The 24,760-nt window shown below is 39.6% G+C and overlaps 1 protein-coding gene across 1 annotated transcript in view; it reads right to left on the minus strand.

The window, feature by feature from the left end:
• KLHL2 (kelch like family member 2) overlaps nucleotides 1-24,760 on the minus strand; it is a 132,406-nt gene that overhangs the window by 86,376 nt on the left and 21,270 nt on the right. Inside the window, exon 3 of the mRNA XM_036764129.1 lies at nucleotides 9,917-10,023. Coding sequence (XP_036620024.1) covers nucleotides 9,917-10,023 — 107 coding nt within the window. The remainder of the gene's footprint in view (nucleotides 1-9,916; nucleotides 10,024-24,760) is intronic.

Below are 24,760 nucleotides of genomic sequence, written 5' to 3' on the forward strand. Positions count from 1 at the left end.
TGGCGGGTAAGTGGGGATCACAAACTTAATTACATACCACAGAACCACAGAATCTGAAGGCTGGAGGAAAACTCTGCAGATTCCTAGTAAAATTTTAGAACAGATCACTCAAAAGACGATTGCTGAGCAGGGAAGCAATGATTACAAAGATGTAGTCTGGCTTCACTGAGAATGGGTTGTACCAGACCAACCTCATTTCCACTTCTGTGACTATATACTAAACGAGCAGATGAAGAGAAAGCTGAGGATAGTATCTCATGCTATTCTTGAAGAGAAGATAAAGGGATATGACAATGCTTTTAGAACTAGGTGGCTGCTCTGACTCAGAGTTCAATGTCAACACGGCAGAAGGTCTACAGTGGAGAATGCCAGAGATCCATGCTTGGCCTTATGCTCTTCATTTTTTATCACTAACTTGGATAAAGACATAGGTGACGTGTTCATCACATCTGCAGATGACAAGAAGCTGGGAGGGATAGCTAATGCGCTGGATAACAATCCAAAAGGATCTCGACAAGTTAGAGCACTAGCCTGAAGCTAATAAGATGAAATTAAACAGGGACAAATGTAAAATATTACACTTGGGCACAAAATAATCAAATTCATAAATAAAAGATGGGGGAGGTATAGTTTGACAGCAGTTCTGAAAAAGAAAAATCTTGTGATTTTAGTGAACTTCAAGTTTAATATGCAACCAAAATAAATTTGGTGCAAGGGAGGAAGGAAGGGAGGAAGGAAAGGAGGAAGGAAAGAAGGAGAGGGGGAGGAAGGAAGGGAGGAGGAAGGAAGGGAGGGAGGAAGGAAGGAAGGGAGGGAGGAAGGAAGGAAGGGAGGGAAGAATTCGATCTCCTCCCTTTTACATCTAAGCTCCTCCACTACCTTTCTTCTCATTCTCTTAACTCATTGCAGTTTGGTTTCCCACCTTATCATTCAAATGAAACTGTTCTCTTGAAAGTCCAAACAATTTCTTCTTATTTGTCAAATTTAATGGCCTTTTCTCAATCCTCATGCTTCTTGACCCCTCTGAAGCCCCTGACACCGTCAATCACCATCTTTCTTGATCTCTTTTCTCTCTAGGTCTTTGTGACATTGATCTCTCCTGCTTCTCCTCCTACCTGCCTGATAATTCCTTCTCTGTCTCCACATCTAGAATGTAGAACAGATCATGCCCTCTAACAGTTGGTAGCCCCCAAAGCTCTGTCCTGGGCCCTCTTCTCTTCTCCATCTATGCTACTTTACTTGGTGATCTGATAAGTTCCCATGGGTTGAATTACTATCTCTATGCAGATGGCTCTCATATTTACTTATCTAGATCTAACTTCTTCCCAACTTCCAATCTCACATCTCCAGGTGCCTTTTTAGACATCGAATGTACTAGAGGTATGAACTGAATGTACCATAAGCATATTAAACTCAGTATGACCAAAACTCTATCCTCTTTCTAACTTCTATATTGCTGTCAAAAGTACCATTTTTCTTTAAAAATGTTATCTACCTCCAGAGAAAGAATCGATGGAGTCGGAAAGCAAATCGAGGCATACTTTTTTTAACTATATTTTTTTTTTGTTTTGTGGCGGGGAGGTCTGTATTTCCTTTTTTAACATGGCTAAAATGCATGACTGCACATGTATAATCTATATCAAACTGCTTGTCTTCTCAAGGAGGGGGGAAGGAGGGAGAAAATTTGGAAGTCAAAACTTTTAAAAATGAATGTTAAAAATTGTTTTTACATATAATTGGAAAAAATATATAATTTTTTAAAAGTACCACCATTCATCTAGTCATCTAAGCTCATAAGATAAGTGTCATGTGCTACTCCTCACTCTGACTTCCCCCACATCCTCTCAAGTCCTGTCTTTTCTACCTCCTTAACACCTCATAGATGCCCCCTTCCCTCTTCTGACACACAACCACCCTAGTTTAGGCCCGCATCACCTCATGCCCAGACTACTCCAACAGCCTGCTACCTGATTATCTCTCTTGCCTGGAATGCTCTCCCTTCTCATCTCCACCTCCAGGCTTCCTTGGCATCCTTCAAGTCTCTAATGTTCCACCTTCAACAAGGTTTTATTTTTTTTATACCAGTTCTCTTTAATGTTATTGCCTTCTCTCTGAGACTGTGCCCAACTTAGCTCATATATATCATGTTTATACATAGTTGTCCACATGTGGCCTCCCCCATTAGACTGTGAACTCCTTGAGAACAAGAACTGTTTTTGTGGTTATTTTTTTTTGGATGGCGGGCCCTTCTTTGTATCCCTGACACTGAGCACAGTGCCTAGAACATAGTTGAGTGCTTAATGAATACCAGCTGACTGACGGACTGAACCTGACCCAGGCACTCCCAAACGCACAGGCAAAATTCTCCCAAGCTTCCCCCACCCCCAGTATCCCCACAACCAAACTTCCCCCCATTGTCTCCTGGCAGCAGAAGTCAGCCCTTAGTGTGGATTCTGTGGAGCATGGCTGGTGAGTAAGCTCAGCCCCTCCTCCATCCCCACACATCTTTTTTGTTTTTCAGTGGGAAAGAGGGCGCAGTGCAAGATAAACCCTAACCCTAGGGCTAGGCTAAAATGGATTGTCATTCCATTACTTTTGTCCCCCAAATCTACATCTTTTCCAAACATCTCTATTTCTGTCATAAGGCACCACTAGTCTTCAAGTTACCCAGGTTCAAAGCTCAACGTCATCTTTGCCTCATTGTTCTCACTCAGCTACCAAGTCCTGCTATTTATCTCTCCACATCTCTCCCTTCTCTTCATTCACATGGCCTCCATCTTAGTTCAAGCCCTCATCACTATTACAGTGGCATCCTAACTAGTCTCTGTCACCATGCTCTCCCTTCTTGAAATCATCTTCCACACAGCAGCCAAAATGACTTTCCTAAAGGGCACATTCAACTTTGTCACTTCTGTACTCAACAGATTCAAGTCTAGGTTCAAAAATTATTTCATCTTCATCACCTTTTCTCTTTTTTTTGTGTAGGTTTTGCAATGTGAATCATTATTAGTACAGTAGGAAATGTATGAAATTTATAAATAAACATATATATCTGGGGGGGGTTCAAAAATTTTAACTAACAGGAATATGGAATTAAAAAAGTTTAGATATTGTTGATAAAGTGTCAGGAGCTTGGAGAGAGGAAGACTTGGGTTCAAATGGTTCCTCAGCTACTTACAAGGTGGGTGACCCTGGACAAATTATTTAACCTCTCTGGGACTCAGTTTCTTCATTTATCAAAGAGTCTGACTCAACGGCCTCTAAGGTTCCTTCTAGCTCTAATTCTATGATTCCATGCACATATAAGTTTAGGATAAGTAATCACTGGGTCAGATTTGTAAGAAGCTGGGGAGAGAAAATTTCAATATGAAAACCGAAAGGAGAATCTGTGAAAATAAGTCAAGAATCCACTTAAGGAAATTAAGCTAAGTTTAAGCGAAAGCTAAAGATTTGAAAATCACTGATCTGGGATTTATTATGACACAACCACAAAAGACGTGGAATAAGAACAAGGCCACAAATAACTGCTTTCATCTTAATCCTGCTCCTCCATTAGAAAAATGTCAGGCTGTCCTCAAGATTTCTTGAAAGCTCATTTCGTTTTCTGATGTAGTGCACCATCAGCTGCAGTAAACTCTCAGCAAGGCCTATGGGAATCCATCATTACACAAAATTCCACTGCCAAACGCAAACTCAGGGAGGGGGAGAAGCGATAATGGTGATGTGCATTTAACTGCATGCCTCCCTAGAGACTGACTGACAAGATCTCAGAGAGGAGCAGTTCTTCTAAGAACTTAAGTGCATTAAATGTACCCTGCTACTTCCCTAGAAAAATGAAAGATATTTCTACATGCATTACAGAGGAAGAGATAGGGGAGTTAATAAAGAAAATGAAACCACAATATCATATGTAGGAAAGGGGGATGAGATTAATGTGCATTTTCGATAGCAAAAAGAAAGGGGGGAGGGGGGATAATAAAGGGAGAAAAGAAGAAAGCAAGAAAAAAGACAGCAAGAAAGCAAAAGAAAAAGCAAGAGAAAAGGAGGGAGAGGCAGGAAAGAAAGCAAGAGAAAGAAGGAAGGAGGGAAGGGAGGGAGGGAGGGAAAGAAGGAAGAATACTAAGAAAGAGAAAGGAAGGAAGAGAAGGGAGACAGAATGAACAAGAAGATCAAGGAACAAGCAGAAATAACTCTTTGTCTGGATAAAAGCTATCTTTCTCTAGCCCTCCTCAAAGGGGAGCCCCTGGAAGATTTTTGATAGGTTTTTTCATCAGTTGGGGGACTCCTTTACTTCAGAAACCAGGATTCAGTGCTCTGTTTTTCACTAGGATATTCCCTGAGAGGGCTACACCCAAAACAACAATTTACTGTGTCCCTAATATAAATACAGATATATACATATATAAATGTAAGTACATATGCATATATGCATACATAATATATGAATATATTGTTATGTGTTTGTGTATATATGACAAGAAGTTGCCCCAGAAGTCTAAGCCTTGTGCAAGCATAGGAAGGTATCTGTACCCATGCTCTGGTGGTTTTGTGTGTTAATTTTTCAAGACCAAACCTGTGACTTCATTGGTATAGAGAACTCCCAATAAGGAACCTCCCTCTAACAGAGCAGCACCTGCTCTACAACCTAACAATCTTAGGGATTTGCCTGCAGACACTAAGAGCCCAAGGTCACAGAGCCAGTAGGTATCAGAGAGAGTATGTGAGAATTGCTTCTTATGCACCGTGACAAGCTGCTTTACCCTATGCTCCCAACACTACTCTAATTGGTATTTATAAAACACTTAAGATGTCCCCAAGCGTGCTTGTGTGTAACTGATGTATGACTGGTAATAACAGATCACATCAGTATAATGACCTCCAGTTCACGAAGCATTTTGTGTGCATCATTTCATTTGATCCTCACCACAGCCCTGTGGGGCGGGCTTTGCAAATAATATTATACCCATCGTCAGCTGAGGATCCTTAAGATCGGACATAAAGTAACCAGCTGGATGTTACAAAGCCAGTGAATGGAAAACCTGAGATGAAAATCCTAGCCTCCTGTCTCTAAATTCAGGGTCCTCTCCACTATATGACATTGCCTCTTTGTAAAAGCATCCTTTGTACAGTCTTCCATTGTGTGGTTTTGTAGACTAATTTTTTAATCATGGCTCTAAATTCTGAGATGATCTACTGCCGTCATTTTCTGATTTCACCTCTTCAATACTCAATCATCATTTGATGCATCATTCCCCTCTTCAAAAGCTTCTAAATGCTGCTCCAATAAATTCAAACTCCTAATCACGCGCTCCTAAGCACTGTCCTCACCTGTCATTTTAGGTCTATCATGGGAATCCTAAGATTTAGCTCTGGAAGAGACTCCACAGAACATCCATGAGGACAGGGAGGAGAAGGAAAAGGGGATGTAGGGGTAGAGGGAGAAGTAAAGGAGGAAGGGGAGGGGGAGTTGGAGAAAGGAAGGGGAGGGGAGGAGAGGAAGGGGGAAGTGTGAGAGGAGATGGGGAGGAAGAAAGGAGAGGGAGGAGAAGGAGGGGAAGAGGGAGAAGAAGTGGAAAAATATAAAGCAAAACTGATTAACATATTGAAAAAAACCTAATATCATATACAACTTTCCGCACCCACGGGCTGCAAAAGGATCAGGAAAAAGGTGTGATATTCTGTCTCTTTTTTGGGGGACCAAGCTTGGTCTTCATAGCTTCATATCAATCAGTTCCGATTGTTTTGTAAAGTTCCTTCTAACTCAAAAAGTCAATAGTTCTGTAATTCTATTTTCAGTTGTATTTCAACCCATAAAAAGAATTAAAAATACATAGAGCTATAAAGCATAAAGATTTTAGTGTGCTTAAGTAAACTTCCTGAGAAGCAAACAATAAATTTATAGGCACATAAATGATTCATTTTTTAATTTATTTTAAATCTGTTGCTTTTCGAAGTCTCTTTATCATTCCCCTACACATTACTGCAGTGTTAATCATTATAACTACTAAAACATAAATAAACTACCACAACATATTCTCTATTTTCATAGCTTGGCAAGCACGAATCTTAGACATCATAACAATCTTAGACATCATAACTTTTGAAATCTGATCTTCTATTACTTCAAATGATAACTGTTTTTTTGTTCTCTCCACCCCCCCCCCCCCACTACTGCTTCCCATTTACTGTCTAGGATGATACCCAATTTTATTTCCTTCCTCCCCAACGCCTAATAAAATAAAAAATGCAGTGGGGGGGAGTCTCCAATTAGAGGGGGAAAGTGAACATCTGAAATTCTTATTCCTTATCTTATTCTTAATTCTTATCAAACTTATAAAGTTCAATTTCTTTTTAGAGCTCTTGTTCCATTATTCATCTTGGGACTCCTTGAAAATTTTTTTTTTAGAGTGAGAAAACTATAGATTTAGAACCAGAAAGGCCTTTAAAAGTCATCTAATTTAACCTATAAATATATATAGCCCTTGATTTTACAGATGAGGAAACTGAAACCCAGGGCTTTACAGTCCACAAGGTAGTAAATGGCACTCCAGTACTCTAGGACTGTTGGTGTAACTGTGAAATAGCTCAGCTTTTCTGGAACATTTGGAACTATGCCCAAATGTCACTAAACTTGGACCCGCTGAAACCACTACTAGGCCTCTACGCCAAAGAGATCAAAGAAAGAAAGAGGACTATAAAAACACAGAGTTGAAATGAAGGGCTGGAGCAGAGTCTATTATGTTTCAGCTGAAGTGAAGAGCACAGGGGTGGCAAACACGATCTGAGACAAAGCAAAAGCAAAAATAGACCTAACTGAAAGAGAAAATGAGGAAAATTACATTGTGCTAAAAGGTATCATAGACAAGGAAGTAATAGCAAAAATTTTTACATCAAGTATCTATGATAAAGGCCTCATTTCTCAAATATATAAGAAACTGAGTCAATTTTATAAAAATAAGAGCCATTCCCCAACTGGTAAATGGCTGAAGGACATGAACGGGCAGCTTTCATTGGAAGAAATCAAAACTATCTACAGAGATATGTAAATCACTATCATTGGTTAGAGAAAGGCAAATTAAAACAATTCTGAGGTACCACCTTACACCTATCAGAAATGACAAATGCTGGAGGGAATGAGGGAACACAGGAACATTAATGAACTGTTGGTGAAGTAGTAAACCGGAGAATACTTTGGAACTAGGCCCAAAGGGCTATAAAACTGTGCATACTCTTTAATCCATCTTGCACAGTAATAGCAATGTTATAATGATGATCAACTGTGGAAGACTTGTCTACTCTGATCAATACAAAGAGACAAGGCAATTCTAAACGACCCATGACAAAAAAATGCTATCCACTTCCAGAGAAAGAACGGATGAACTCTGATTATTCAGTATATACGTATATATTCAGTATAATTTGCTCATTCTGGCTTTTTTTCCTTTGCTTTTTTTGTGATATAGTTAATATGGAAATATGTTTTGCATGATTTCACATAAATAATTGTGATGCTAATCATAATTAAAGATCTTCCCCACCCATTCATCCCCTTAATAGGCCCCAGATGGAGCTAGTTAAGAGAAGCTTGATTAGGGGAGGCTTGTTTGTAGGAAAGCCCTCGGGGCCCTAAACAGGGTATATATATCCTGAGGGTAGCCATTAAACTCAGAGTAGAGAGAGCTTCAAAGAAGACAGAACTGCAAGAGAAGACAGAGCCTGGAGAAAGAAAAACAGAGAAATGGAAGAGATGGAGAGACAGAGAGAGAACTGTTAGGGCTCTCAGAAGTGCAAGAGGGGAGGATGCAGGTAAGCAGACAGGATTCATGAGTGAGTGTTTATGGGAAGACCCTAGAAGAGGGGAAGGTTACAGGATGTCCTGGCTCCTTGCTGTGATAATGTGTTTTAATTTCCTTGCTGTTACACTGAAGTGGACTTACTAGCTTTGGGAAACAATTGTTGCTACGTCAAATTGGAATTATTGGTTTTGGGATTTGATCCTCTGGTGTCTGAATAAATGTTTTACTTCTTCTGCCTTCTATATAGGGAGTCTCATATTTTGCAATTCCAGAATACACAGGCATATCCATGGTCACTGTTGATATCATGAATCTTGCGTTACTGATACAGTAATTGATATATTGTTTGCCTTGTTGTGGCTGGGAGAAGGTGGGAGGGAAAGAGAGAATCTGGAATTCAAAATTTAAAAATAAAAGAATATTCAAAAATTTTTTAAAAGACTTTTTAAAAGCAGATAAAGAAATAACTGTTTAATGGCACTTATTTTGACAAAACCATTCCCCTGATTATATTACTACTACTACCTCTACTACCACTACCACTATTACTACTACTACTACTACTACTACTACTACATGAGCCCACCCCACCCTAGCCTAAATCTCCCTTATCACCTTCCTAAACCACAAACAGCAACCTGGAAATCCTGCCAACAGATTTAGGAGTATGCAGTAGAAACAAAACAGAATAAAGATAATGGCAAAAGGTCACTTTAGACAGGGCATCTAAAGAGCAAAAAGACAGAAGTCTATTGTTGAAGATACAAATGCCAAGTTTAAAGTATTTTTTTTTAATACTTCGTGATAACCAAGTGTTTACCATACTGGTCAAAATAATAGTGTTCGTGGTTTATGGTGTAGTCAGAGATGTGCTGGAGCCCAGCCTCTACCAGCCCTTGAGAGCTATTAAATGTAGTATGAGCATTTGTGTACACCTTGGGAATGAACCAATGCTACAAATCAGGGCTTTATTTACTGTTTTGTCTGAGCTTGAGAGAAAGTGCTGGAGAAAATTCTAATAATCTAGGCTTGATTTATTCTAGGCTTAAGAAAGCGATGGAAAAAATAGTAATATTACAGATAAAACTTAAAAGTGTGTCCTACATAGGTTTTTTTTCTCCCTAGAGAGCTGGTTGTTAAACATTTACCAGTGTGTCCTTGAGTGTAGCTAAATATATTTTGTGGCAAGATGTGGCACAGTAAGGGCTCAAAGTCAGGAAGACCTAGGATGAAGTCCTGTCTCTAACATATACTGGCAAAGTGACCCAGAGCAAGTTTCTGAATCTTTCAGTGCCCTAGGCAACTCTCTAAAAACCAAAGTAACTGAGCAGGGGTCCAACAGCATGGTAAAAGGGGTGATTCCTGATTGGGAGTTCTCTAAATCAGTGAAGTTATAGGTCGAGTCATGAATGAATAAATAATACACTTAATGAAATACTAACATATGTTACGCTAAAAGTGAACTAGTAAATCCAAACTGACAGTTTTAGTGTCTGTTCTACCTATGACTTAGAGAGATTTAAAAAAACCCACTTTGCCCTTCTTTTTAAAATGGAACAATAATCAGTCCAATTATGATTTTTGAATTAAGGATTCTTAGTCCAAATTTGCCTCTGACTCTTCCACCTGGACTAGTTTTGCTCTCTGGGGCCAGAAAAACAGTCTCTGCCCTCTTCCACATGACCAACTCTCAAGTGCTTGAAGATAGCCACCACGATCTCCCTGAGACTTTTCTTTATCAGGCTAAATGCCCCCAACTCTTTCATCTAATTCTTGGATATGGAGCCCTTAAATATACTGGTTATCCTCATCCAGACACTGTACAACTTCTCAATATCTTTCTCTTATAATAACTGTTGGCTAGGTTAAAACTCTGCCTGTGAGTAAACCATCCAACTTTTTTATTTTTCTAAATGAACACCAACCATTTCTGCCCTAGCTTCATGCACCTGAGTGAAGCACATTGTGGAGTTATAAAACAAAGTCCTAAAGACCAAAGAGGCAGAGCAGAGTGGCTTTAGAAAGAAGAAAACACAGGAAGTAGTGTCTTAGACTAGATAACAGACGAGAGCACAAACCAATCTCTGTGTTGGAAGGAGAGTAACTGAAACATCTCCTACCTGTAAACATGGCGTGGAAGTAAGGGCTGCAAGCTGCCAGGACGACGCGATGCGCTGAAATTTCCATGTCGTCAGCCACGATAGTGACATCACAAAGCAAGTTTTGGCTGTTTATAAAACAAGAGAGAAACGAATTACTCAACTAGGGAAAAGCACTCACAGAGACCACTGTGAAAATAAACTCCTGCAACTTTAACCCAAGATATCATGAATCTGAACCAGGAAACTGAATGAAAAATGAAAGAAGACAAGGAAGGCTTTGAAAGAGCTGATTCCAAACCCTTGCCATAAAGTCAAGGCGCTTGTTCTTCACATCACTCAGAATCCAAATGAGTGTTGGGGAAAGTGTGCTGGACTTGAGGGCAGGTGAAACCTAGGTTTGAATTCTAGCCGTACGACCCCGGGCAGCTCACAAACTCTCTGATCCTCAGCTTGCTCCTCTGTAAAATGGGAATAGTGATGTTTGTAATTTCCACATCATGGGTTTGCTATGAGGGAAATAAACCTTGGCAAACCTCGAGACACTATATAAATGTTAGCTTTTATTTATTTATTAAGTATACAAGTCTTCTTATGAAGGCCAACCAATCTGTCTACGTGTACATTGCTTCTATCCCCCCTTCTTTTCTTATAGAATGCCTCATCAATTATCCCATGCCTCTTCAAATGTTCAGCCTCTCCCTCACTACTGGTTCTTTCTCTAATGACTTCAAGCATATTCGAGTCTCCCCCATCCTTAAAAAACTTTCATTCGATCTTCTAAAGCTATAATCTGATGTCTCTCCTCTCTTTCTTACCAAACTCCTAATAAAAAAAAAAAAGCCAATTATATTCACTGTGTCCATCCAACGTGGAACCTTTCTAAACCCTTTCCACCCTCATCACTCAACTGAATCATCCGTGAATCTTCTCTCTTCAAAGTTACCAAAGATCTCTCAATGGCCAAATCTCATGGTCCTTTCTCCATCCACATCCTTTTCAACCTATCTGCTGCATCTGACATAGTTCCCATCTTCTCCTATTTACTCTTTTCCTTCTAGGTTTTTGTGACATCACTCCCACCAAGTTCTCTTACCATCGTGATCACTATTCTGTCTCCTTCGGTGTCTCATCACCCAAATTATGACTCTAATATGGGTCATGTTCTCTATGGTTCTGTCCTAGGCCTTTTCTCTCTCTCCACTTTCTCTCAGTAGCTTCATCACTCCCATGGGTTTGACTATCATCTCTATGCAAGTAATTGAGATATTTATATCCAGCTCATCTATTCCCTAAGCTTCAATTCTGAACTACCAATTGCCTATTAGACATTTCAAACTGGATACTCTAGAGACATCTCAAACTCAACACATCTAAAACAGAACTCATTATCTTCTCCCCCACCCAACTCCAAAGCACACTCTCTCGAAACTTCCCTATTTCTGGCAAAGGCACTGCCTTTCTTCTAGTATTCCACATTTGTAACTTCAGCATCACTCCCAACTTCTCACTTTCCATCACCCCAAATACCCAATCAGTTGCTAAATCTTACCATTTCTCCCTCCATAGCATCTCTAGCACCCAACTCTTTTTGACTCATACAGTTCCCACTTTAGTTCAGACCCTTATCACCTCTCACCTATATTACTGCAACAGCTTCCTAATTGGTCTCCTACTGCTCTTATCTATCCTACACATGGCTACAAAATTTTTTTTAGAGCACAGACCTGACCATATCACTCCCCTACTCGATTCTAGATTGCCTCTAGAATCAAACATAAACTCCAGTGTTTAGCTTTTACAGCTTTTTATGACCTGGAGATTATTCCTTCTCCCATACTCTATGAGCCAACCCAACTGGCCTTTCTTCTGTTCTTCACCAGGATGCCCCATTTCCCATTTCTACATCTTTGCACTCATGATCCTAGATGCCTGGAATTCACTCTTTTCCTCCTTATCTCTGCCTCACAGAATGCCTCCCTTCCTTTAAAGACATAACTCACGTATCATCTCTTCTCCTCACCTGTGCCTCACATTCCACTTCTTTCTTTAAGAAGCAGCAAAACCACCATCTTCTACATGAAGTCTTTCCCAATCCTTCCAACAGCTAGTGCCCCATCTACCTTGTATTCAAGTACTCTGCATTTAAGCATTTTATAGTTATTAATATTTATATTTAATGCTGCATAAACTTATGTGTGTATACCACATGTGCTATATGTGTGCATATATGTACAACTGCGTATGTGACACATACGCACAACCATGTTTTATATATAGTGTATCAGTATATTATCTGTACATGCATGCCTATATAAACAGGCATATTGTGTATATCATATATACCATCTATATGTGGGTGTTACATGTATGTGTCACATATGCTGTTGATATATATATGTGTAAGACGTGTGTATCACATAGACTATGTGCATGTATGTATATCACATATACTATATGCATATACGTATATGTGTGGGTGTGTGCATATGCATATTGTGTATATGTGTATATACACACATGCACGCATATATACACACTTGCTGTTTCCTCCATTAAAATGCAAGTAAGGATTATTTTATTCTTTCTTCTTGCATCCCCAGTACCTAGTAGAGAGGCCTGGGACATAACAGGTGCTTAATAAATGCTTGCTGATGAAGAAAACTTGTTATCTGGTTCCTCAGTCCTTAACAGATTAGAAGGTGTAACTAATAGGAGAGGTGGTAGAAGTGACAGAGAGAAGAATTTGAGGGAGGAACCATGACAACAAAAGTAACTGCTGACTGTCTTGACATCTGAGTGATAAGACAAAGAAACTCAAAGGTACACAAAGAACTCTGTTATTAATGCAGAGAACAAAAATGGATTTTTATATTATTATTACTGAGTAAACGTGAAAAAATTTACATTCAATATCTATTTAAGAAGGTGGAAAATACTGTTACATTTTTGTTGAGATTTTAATCTAAAATGGTAGTGTGTTTTTTTTTAAAGTTTGAGCATGTGCAATATTTAAATCTTCACTTTAAAATTTACTTACTTTTCTGAGGAATCTAGTTAGATGAGGTGATACTGTATAGCAAAAAGAAAAACTTTGTACTTTTAAAACAAAACATAAACAAATAACCACAATAATACCAATGATTTCTAAATGTTATGGTAATATGATTAAATTGAGTTAAATAAAAATAACACAAGGATAAGAACCCTCTTTCTCTGAACAAAGATAAGGAAAAGCTTAATTCAGAATAAAATAAAAAGCCTCTGAATCTATATATTTTAAAAGGGAAACTATTTCGCCATCTAAAAATCACTAGTATTTATGTAGCTGGCACTTGAAGGTTTGCAAAATACTTCATAAATATTTAACTTGATTCTTACAAAAACCCTGGGAGGTAGGTGCTACTAACTACTTTTACAGATAAGGAAACTGAGGCAAACAGAGGTTAAGTCACTTGTCCAGGGTTGCACAGGTAGTGTCTGAAACTGGTTTTGAACTCAGGTCTTCCTGACTCCAAGTACAGTGCTTTAACCACTACTTAAGACCTGAGAAGCTCACCAACACATTGGCAAGATTCTCTATGAAGAAATTAGGAAAGGCATGGATAGGACTGGAGGGCAGCTAGGTGGCCTCAGCGAATACAGTGTTGGGGTCAAAGTCAGGAAGACTCTTTTCATGAGTTCAAATCTGGCCTTAGACACTAACTAGCTGTGTGACCCTGGGTAGGTCACTTTACCCTGTTTGTCTCAGTTTCCTTGTAAAATGAGTTGGAGAAAGAAATGGCAAACAAAGAATGTGTCCTTCTGTTCAGATAAGGCCAACATGAATTCAGAATTCTGGGAAGATAAGTAAGGGTACCAAGGCTTGGCCACGCTGAGATGCTAGAGAAAACAGGTTACCATATTAAGCGTGAGATGACAGAGCCCAGGCTACAGGGAGGCAGGAGAATAAGGCCGAAACTAAGAGGAGCAAAAACTGAAAGGATGAAAGAATCGTAAAATCAGATCTGGAAGGAACCTCATAGGCTAGTTAGTCCAAACCCCTTATTTTATAGAAAAAGAAACTCAGGCCCAAAGAGGGTTACGTTACTTGTTCAAGGGCACAGAGGTCATAATCCTCAGTGGTGAGATTTGAACCTGAGACTAAAGACTCCAGAGTGAGTGCTCTTACCAAGGCAAAATGTAATTAGGGGAGAAGACATTAATTATATGGAAGACTTGGAATGAATGGAAAAGCATTTATTAAGCGTTTACTAGGTGCCAAGAAATATACTAAATGCTGGGGATAAAAAGAGAAAAGAGATCACAGGGAACAGGCAAAAAAGCAACAGAGGGGGCTAGTAACTCTCTGGGTGACATCACAAGCATTCCAGTAAGAAGCTTGCTCAAATCACCTAACCCTACTCTCTTTTAAGTTACAGAAGAGGAAACTGAGGCTCAGAGAGAACTGAGGCTGGATTCAATGATCTCTGTGGCCTCCCCGAGCACTAAAAAAAGTTTGTAACATATTATTTTAAAAGAAATTAGAAAATGTAGATTGCAAGAGAACTTTCTAACAAACCCTCCAATGAGATGGTCATTAAATTATGGGAAAAAGGTATTAGCTATGGCAACACGTATGCTCAGAAGGGAGAAGCCAGAGTAGCTGGAGGTGTGGGAAAACTTTTTTTTAAACAAAAATAATAATAAAGCATTTATAATGTTTTAAGGTTTGCAAAGAACCTTATAAATACTGTTACTTGATCTTCACAACAACCCTAGGAGGTAGGTGCTATGACTATCCCCATTTTGCAGATGGGGAAACTGAGGCAAACAGCCATTAAGTGACTTGGCAGGGGGTCACCCAACTAGTAAGTGTCTGAGGCCAGATTTGAACCCAGGCTTGAGGCTGAATTTGTCTTCACTCCACCACCTGATGATCTCAAATAAGAACAAAAGAAAAAAAAGAAATAGGAAAGGCCACTGAGCTTGGTTTTTTTTTTTTTCTCCAAGGGGAAAGAGCTGCTTCATTTCTTTCTCTGTATCTCCAGAGGTTAACTCAGTGCCTGGCACACAGTAAGCACTTAGTAAGTGACTGTGGGATACATCAATGGTGCTCTCTTCAACAGTACATATATTCAAATAGGGTGAATAAGGGAATACATTTTCCATGTTCAATAGATAGTAAATGACAACACAAGCCTAAGGTATACAGTTCAGCTTGCAAGGTATATTTCCTCTTTAAAAAAGGAAAAGGAGATATAGATGGCAAGTGTTACCATCCCCTTTGGACACATAAGGAATCTAAGGCCCTAAAAAAAATAGATAAATGGACAGATAAATAATATAGCTAAATGGATAAGTGAATTATTAAATGGATAGATAGCTAAACGAATGAACAAATAAATAAATGGATAGCTAAATGAACAAATAAATAAATGAACAGGTAACTAAATGAATGGATAGCTAGATGAATTAATTAACTGATAGCTGAATGAATGGATAGCTAAATGAATGAATAATTAGAAGGAAGGAAGAAGTCAGGGATTGGCCTAAAGTCCGAAAGCTATGAAGTGGCAGAACCAGGATGCACATCCAGAGTTTGTGACTCCATGTGCTATAGTCTTTCCCCTCTGCCACACTGGCTGTCGCTAAGCTAGAAGGCTATGCTTCACAATGCTTTTTGGAGAAGTTTCTCTTTATCTTTGAGTTTTGTCCAGCTGCTTAGTCCCTCAAGGAAGTTTTATCAGAGCAGTGAATATGCAAACAAAAGAACAAGACAACATCCTATCATGAAAACATCCATTTAATCAAATAACAAAGAAAATCACGGCCACTGCAATTTCCAGATTTTTTGTTTGTTTTTCTTTTTAAGACCAGACAGGGATTTCATTATTATAGGGAACTCCCAGTGGGGAAACTCCCGGCTGGATCTCTTGTAGTCTTTGAATGTTGCCAGGGTGAAGCTGAGGGTCACATAGCTAGAAAGTGTCAGTGGGACCTGTGGGACCCAGAGCTCTCCAATTCCAAGGTCAGCTCGTTAAGATGCCTCTTCTGCAACATCTCTGAGGTACCTTAAATCAGTGAAATGAAGCCTTGAAAGGAGAGGACAAGTATAATTCAAGCTTATCACTTCAACTCACTCCAAAATGGGGAAGCCAAACATGCTTTGAAAAAAAGCTACATTCTACTAGGTCAAGGATGGCAAGAAAACTTAGCAATCATCTCCTCTAAACCTAGCAAATTTCCTAGTGAAATGACTTGCTGCAGGTCAAGGCAGGGTTGAGTTCAAGCCCAGGACCCATGATTCCAAATCCATGCCCTCTCTACTAACTCATGGCTGCCTTTGTAATTACTTTGATAAATGAAATTACTTATGTGTATACAATTCATACGCTCCCATTAGAATGTAAACTGCCTGAGAGCAAGGACTTGGTTTCATTATTTTTCTGCATCCCCATGCGTATCATTACACCTTGCATATCATGGTGTAATGGCAAGCAAAGTGGGACTCTTTGTTTTGCTCTTTTTTCTTTTGGAGTTCTAGTGCTTCTAAGCACTAAGGAAATCAAGTGCCTTTGATTGAGCCTTGCCTCTGTTTCAATCAAAAGTCTTTGACTGGATCAAGAGTCTTTGACCTGCTTGAGTCACAAGAAAGCCTAAGTCACATGGGTTTGAATTGCATGGTTGTGACGCCTTCTGACCCTGAAGAAGTGTATATATACCCTGAGATTAGCATTTTGCTTTGGGAGCTCACTCATTGGAAGAGTGTTGGTGTGGAGACTCTGGGTAGCTGTTAAGGAGCTCCTCCCCCTGGCCCCCCGCCCTAGCTTTGAAAACCCAAATGTTGTACTTCTCTCTCTGGTAACTACGTATGTACAGCTTTGGTCAGACAGCTAGAAGCCTGTCTGTTGATTTGTGTTATTTGCTCTGTTTATATTTTCTCTGTTTGTAATTTCTGTTTGTATTTCCTCTGAAGTTCAGGGTGCTGACTTTTTCCCCTGAACTAAGTGAATAATATATGTATGTTTGATTAAAGTGGGATTGTAAACCCCTTAAAGTTGCTTTCCTTAGAAAAGCAGATCAAAGAACCTCTGCTAGCAGCCCTCCTGTGTGCTGGTGCTATTAGCCTTACATAGCCACAGTAGCTGCAAGTAGCATTGTTGTTACACATGGGTGCACAGAAAATTTCTGTTGAATCATATTTCTTTTGTATACAAATCATGTACCCATACCAAGTGAGAGTCTACTCTAATTCACTGAATGAAATGATATTTCTAAAGTGGTTAGCACAGTCCTAGCACATAGTAGGTGCTTAATAAATGCTTATTCCTTTCTTCCCCCTCTTCTCCTACCCCGCCACCCTGCTTCTAACTGGAGTGAGTCTGACAATATAAAAACTAATTATTAAGCTTGCCCAGAATATATGTATCTGTGTATAACAGATATATGTATACACACACACACACACACACACACACACACACACACACATATATATATATATGAAAAGAGAGAGACCCACTTGGTTCCATGGCATCTAAAAGTTCTTAGGGAAAAATACAATATGCTATTCCATCATAAAGAAGCATCAAAATTAGGGTTCTTTTAATGACATCTTTTAAAAAAAAATTCAGTCTCAAATTCTCTTCCACCCTCTACCCCTTCCCCCACCCACTGAGAAGGCAAGAAATCCAATACCCTTAGTAACATCTTAACAGGCTGACTTGCTTATTACTAGTTTCTGAATTATGGCAGTACAGAAGCTTGCACCTTAATGGTTGCATACGGTTTGACTCTATGGCAAAGGATGAGCTCCTATATTGCCTGTCATTCAAAATTATCTCCTCCTTATAAAGGAGTGAATCTTTAATGGCGTCATCCCCACAAGTTCTGACAGCTCTCTAAAGCTAAGGTTTTTTTTTCCCCTAGTCAAATTTAGCGTCTTGGAAAACCACAGAACTCCCAAACTCAATATTTTAAAAGATCGGTATTACCTTGAGACACTGTCTTCAAATTTTCCCTATTAAGTCTAGATGTTGAAAGTAAGATACGAGAGGTTAAAACATCAAATATGAAGAAGTCAGGGGAGAGGGCTGTGACTTTTGAGGACTGGATTGGAATTTAAAATAAGCCTGATAGTCAGATGTAGTAACTTTCAATCAAAAGGTCTGGACATATGAAGTTCAATAATACAGCTAGAGTCAGTTAGACCTGAGTTCCAATCCAGCCTCAGACTCTTACTAGCTGTGTAGGCCTGGGCAAGTCACTTAACCCACTTGACTCAGTTTCCTCAACTGTAAAATGAGATCATAATAGTACCTACTTCCCAGGATTGTTATGAGACGCAAAGAGATAATAATCATAAAGTGCTCAGCATAGTGCCTGGCATATAATAAGTATTATGTAAATATTAGTTATTATTATTATTAATAATACTGCCATGGTAGTATACTTAAGGAGCGAGACACTGTGATATAATGGACAAAACAACTGTTTTAGAGACAGAAGGCCTGATTTGGAATACCAGTTCTTCCTCCTACTACTTGGGTGACCCTGAGCAAGTTATTAAATTTCACTAAGCTTCAATTTCCTCATTTGTGAAAAAAGGGGGGAGGGGTTGGACTAAAAGTTCTCTTCCAGCCCTAGATCTATGAGCCTTTGAAATAAATAACCCTACAAAGATACAAGGACAAAGGATAGGTTCTATGGCAGAAACAGATAAGGAGATTAAAGAAGCAAACATAACTCATTTGGTTCAAACTTCCAGTTTTATTTAAAAAAAAAAAACAAAACTAAGACCCAACAAAGTTAAGGGACTTAAATTTATGGTCATGAAGAAAGTTAGTGACAAAGCAACTACATTCCACTAGATCAAGGACGGCAAGAAACCTTAGAAATTATCTCCTCTAAAACCTGAAATTTTCTAGCAAGATGACTTGCTCCAGTTCAAGGTAGGGCTGGAGTTCAAGCCCAAGCCCCATGATGTCCAGCCCTCCAGTGGAGCAATACTCTTTCCCTTATGTGACACTGCTGTTGTTATAAGCAACACCTGGCCATGAGCCAAAGCTTGAACATAATCAGAATTTTTCTCTGATGATTGTGTAAAAAATCAACGTCAATGTTAGCAGAGTAAGTATGGGAACACAGAGCCATGGAGGCAATAGGACCAAATGAAATTGCTTCAGGACGTTCCCAATCTACAGGGGTGGTACGTAACTCAGGTATTTACAGAGAAGGGAGGATGGCAGATCTAAGACTGGTTGTCACCCTATTGTCTTTGGGATTCACCCTGATTGGCAATTAATTATAGAGAAGCTGACCAAGGTAAGTCTTTGGCAAGCAGGGAAGGATTTAGATACAACTGTGTGGGAGACTTGGTGCTTTTTCTTATGCATCTACTACACATTACCTCCAGTGTGTCCTTCCTGGGACAGTGGAGAAGGGGGGAGGAGTGTCATCATAGTATGACTACCCTTCCCTCCATTCCAGGAATCTTTGTTCTGCAACCACGCTTAGTGCTTATCCGAAGATAGATTATGCTCTCACTAGTTAAGTAAGTTTGTGATGGCCTAACACTGAGATTCAGCCCAGGATACAGATGTGTAGTACAAAGGGTACTGGGTGAAGAATCACTGACACATCTTTCTTACTAAATGATGGTGGGGCTTTCAAATAATGCTATCATTAGATAGCAGTTTTCCTTTGTGTTTGAAAGGGACCAAAATGACATCGCTACATTGGAGTCAAGGTACAGTATGTCCGACTGTGGCTACTCAGACCAATATGAACTCAGAAGACTCTACCACAGATAAACCACAAATAGTCCATATGTGACGTAGTTTCAAGAAGGAGACCTGGTACCCCCAGTCAATGCCAACGGAAAGGAAGCTATGGCTGGACCAACAAAGCTGGAAAGGCATCAGTAATGACTCAGGAATAGACTCATATGCCTGTTACTGGAGGAACTATCTCCCCCAATGCTGAAAGATTCATTGACAGAAGCCTAGTGTGCCATAGCAACTCATGAAAACTGTTTATAATGCACAAAAGGCCTCTAATGTGGTTCAGCAGAAGAGGCACCTGCCCGTGCTCATGAAATCATGGATCTTTTGGAGTAAAGTAAGGAATACAACAAGGCTGACCAGAATATGAGAAGATTAAGCGACTTTCTCATCAGAATGCAAGCTTTTTAAGAGTGATTGAGTTTGAGTCTTTGTCTTGGAACGTCCAACGCTTAGGATACTGCTTGGCACATAGTGGGTGCTTAGTATTAGTACATCGAAGAAAAATGGTGTGAAATTTTTTGGAATGTAACAGAAGAGTGTTCTTTGGTACATATTTTTTCAATGTATTTACAGATTATCATCCTGCGGCCCTTTGGGGTAAAAATATTTAAAATCTAAGCTAAATTAGCCCAAAATTATCATTTTATGTCTTATATGAACTGATGAAGAGTGAAGTAAGAAGAGCCAAAAGAATATATGCAAGGATGATAAATAAAATAAACATTAAAATGAAGGAAAATGCTGAGTAATGATAACGAGCAGAGGGAAGGAGGAAGAAAAGAGGGAGCATCCTCCCTCCTTTCGGTAGTGATAAGTGTGGAGTAATGGGAATGGAATGTTGCATATACTATCAGATTCTATATTGGCTGGTTTTATTCAAATTTTTTTCTTTCTTATGAAGAAGACTCATTTTGCAGAGGATGAGGAAGTAAGAGTATATCTAGAAATGACTAATGTGCAGAAAAAAGGCACCAGTAAAACATTTTTAAAATAAGTAAAAACAAACATGGCTCCCCTTTCTTTCTGTTGCTCTAATCCTACTGTAGCTTAGGAAATCCTGAAGTTAATAATAACAGCTAACAATTACACAAAACTTTAATGTTTGTAAAGTGCTTTACATGTTATTTTCACTTGATGCTTGTAAACCTCATGATTATTATCTCCAATTTACAGATTAGGAAACTGAGGCTCTGAGAGAGATTTAGTGACTTGCCCCAATCACACAGTGAGTAAGTGTTTAAAGTGGAATTTGAACTCGTGTCTTCCTGATCCCCAGCCCAGTGGTCTGGCCATTACGCTAATCTATCTGCCACATGAAGGAAACAGGTCCAATATAGTCTGATTTTCGGGAATCTTGTTAGATCTGGAGTCTGTTAGAGATTCTATGAATATTCCAAGGCTTCACCTCTGCTAGAATATGCTCTGGGGTGGGCCTTGAGTATCTAATTTGTTTGCAGCTGACTTGTCTATCAGCTCTCCAGGGTAGTAAAATTCACATTAGACAATGACAAAAATGACTTGTGAGTAGTTTTTTTAGGTTGGCTGGAAAAGAGGCTAAAAGTAGCGACTAATTAAGTATTGCAATTCTTTGTGAACAATTTGTCCAAACTATCCCTGCCTCCAGTTATCCTGAAAGCTCGGCCTTGGCTATAGTTAGTCCCAGGTGCTGTGGCTGAAGAACCTGGTCATTATCGAGTTTTTATCCTCATCACTGGGACCAGTATTATGAAAATACATACCACCAATATTTTTTAAACTGATAACAAGAAGGAAGTTTTAAAAGCGAGGCAATTAGTGGAAAAACAATTCTGTATCCCTTACTTGTTTCAACGTAGGACCAAAAGCTGGGCTACATAGGAAACACAGGATTCTCCCGTTTATGCAGGCACAGTGAACCCTAGCACAGATAGACACAATACAAAGGGCCAAAGCAGGCCACTCCCCTCCACCACTGACTTACAGAACACCATGACATCAACCTTCCAGTTCATTACCCAATAATAACTGTCAAAGCAAATCTGATAGCTTGGGTACTGAGGGAAATGAGGAGACTGGAGCAGCAAGTGGTTGTGGGAATTGGGTGAACCACACTGACTCCATCTTGTGACTCTATTCTGGAGCTAGCTCAATTCCCTTTTCACTCAATTATGGGTCTAGTCCAATTTTTGTCTTGTGAAAAAACTGTATTCAATTGTGAGAATTGTGAGAGGACTCTGGTGCATTATTTGAACCTAGCCCTGCATGGCTAGGAAGCTGGATCACATCTACCTGCTGCTTAGAGATGCTTAATTAAGGATCCGAATGTGCTGACCAGAAACCCAGTCAGATCCAAAGACTGATGCAAGGAGTTTTGTCACAATTATACATCTCAAACAACCCACGTGCCTCATATGGAAACCTGCTCCGTACTGGTCAATCAGTTATTGTTTCCATGTTCCTCTGACTGTATACAGACGCTTGGGAGGAGTGGGACACCTCTTTTTCTACATTCAGGGAATTGCACCTGTTTACTCTGCTCCTCCCAATTTGGAAAGTCCCTAATCTTTCCTCCAATTAGAAATCAGATTACCCAATGTTGTATGTAGGCCAGTTAATTGCCTCCTTTTAACTAATAATAATTGGCTTTATTTGATTATTTTTAATGTACAAAAATCTATCTCCCCCTGCATTCAGGGTCCAGTCCTATGCTGAGGAAGGGAGGTGGTCCTGATTTTAGGGGCAATTGGCATGCATTGCTTGACAAATCGATACGCTCGGAAGCTCGAACCTTTGTTTCCTCAGTCATTTCATTTTTCACCCCACCCCCCACAGTACCATTAAGTTTAAACTGAATTTTCTATGTCAGGCAGGCTCCTTGAGTTTAGGGGTCTTGCCTTGTGCTCTATTTTAGTAGACAGGTAACATAGTAAACAGAGTGAGAGACCTGGAGGAAGACCTGACATTTCAAATCATGCCCTAGATACCACCCATATAATCCTAGGCAAATTACTTAGCTCCCTTAGCCTCAATTTTTTAATCTGTAAAATAGATATAAAATAACAGCACCTATCTCATAAGGCTGTAATGAAAATGAAGATATGCCATGTGTAAAGAGCTTTGTTTTGCAAACCTTGGCACCCTATAAATGCTAGCTATTATTATTATCATTAATATTATCTTATCCCCCAAAGTGCCTTACACACTTTAACTCCAGCCAAGAACATAATCACTCCCTGAACAAGGCTTGGCAAGTTTCATGTTAAGTTAAATGCTTTCTCACAGACTCGCTGTTCCATTCCTTCCTGAAGTACCCATCAACAAGCTTTTATTAAGCACCTACTATTTAGAATTTACATCAGCTCCTTGACAATGTTTCATTGACATCTTTGTAATTACAGCACCTAGCGCCCGTGTACTAGTAGTAGACACTTTTCGATTGGCAGCCTGTTGATTGTCAAGTACTACGCTAGGCCCTGGAGATAGAAATAAAAAAGTGAAATACTCCCTCACTCCAAGAAGCTTACATTCTACTAAATAATCATTTTTATTCTATCCCTCCCCCGCTCAATAACCATCGACAGTTCCCCACTGCTTATAGAAATAAGTCCAAACTCTAATCTTGACACGTGCGGCCTTCACTCACCTGGTTATGTGTTAACAACTTAATCATGCTTTTTCTCCACTTCCCATTTTCTCTGCGCTTTGTGACTGTTTTCTCATTCTCTGCAGACTAAGATCTTCCATTTCCCACTTTCACATCACTAGAATTCCCTTCTCTTTCCCCTCCCATGATGCGCCGCAGACAGGGCTGGATGGGGAATCAGATTAGCCGGACTCAAGTCCCCGCTCTGTCCCCTACAACCTATATCACCTCGGACAAGTCCCTTCCCCTCAGTAAAATGAAGGGACTGACATCCAAGGTCCCTTCTAGCTCCAAACCTATGAGCCCATCATCCTATAATTCTTTTTAGGGCCCAGCTAAAGTTCTACTTCCTCTGACTATTGCAGCCCAAATACCCTTCCACGGGGGGAAAAGAAGGATAAGGGAATATGCATTTAAGAACCTACTATGTGGCAGGCGCTGTGCGCTTTACAATCATTATCTCATTTGATCCTCAACAACCACCCTAGGAGGTAGGCGCTGTTACTCGCCTCATTTTACAGATGAGGAAACTGAGGCAAACAAGTGAAGTGACTCACTAGTGACAAAGCCAGTAAATGTTGGAGGCTGAATTTGAACTCGGGTCTCCCTGACTTCCGGGTCCGGCTCTCTACCGACTATACCACCAGCTGCTTCCTTCAAACCTGTAACAATCATTGTTCAAATCATTTACTTTTTCCCTAATTATTTTGCCTTCATATGTCACCTCTCTTCAAATGAGGTCTCTTCCTTATGAGCAAGGCCCGTTTGTACTCTCTTGGCCCCTAATGCAGAAGTAATCGCCCAATATTTACTCAACTGAATGAATCATCATGACCACAGGACATCATTTCTGGCATTTAAGGGAAGGGAATAAGTCTTTATATAGTGCCTACTATGTGCTAGGCACTGTGCTAAGTGCTTTACACATATTACATCACTTGATGGATTATCATGTTTTACAAGCAACGACCTATGTCATGTTATATTGCGGAACAGTCTTCCTGACTCCAGGCCTGGCCAGCATTCTATTCACCGTACCACCTAGCTGCAATGAGTACGTGTCTATGTAAATGTGTGTGCATATGTGTACCTTCTACATATGTATATTTTTATGTGTATATATACATTTTATATTTACATGTGAATATAAAATATATGTGTATATACATGTATATATCTTATGAACATGTGTTTATTTATATATGCATTTTATATGTGTAGATATAAACATACGTGCGAATTACATATGTATGGAGGGAGGGGAGGGGAAGAGAGAGGAGAGAGGAGGGGAGGGAAGGAAAGGAGGAGAGAGGTGGACAAAAGAGCCACAAGTACAAAAATATTTCTAGCATCTATGTTTGCAGTGGGAAAGGAGTTGACACTAAGGGTATGTTGGTCAATTGGAATGGCCTAACAAATCATGGAATAGAATAGAATGAAATCCTACTGTGGCAAAGGAACTACAAAAGCTGTGGC

This window comes from Trichosurus vulpecula, chromosome 6 (genome assembly GCF_011100635.1).
Source record: "Trichosurus vulpecula isolate mTriVul1 chromosome 6, mTriVul1.pri, whole genome shotgun sequence".
Lineage (NCBI taxonomy): Eukaryota > Metazoa > Chordata > Mammalia > Diprotodontia > Phalangeridae > Trichosurus > Trichosurus vulpecula.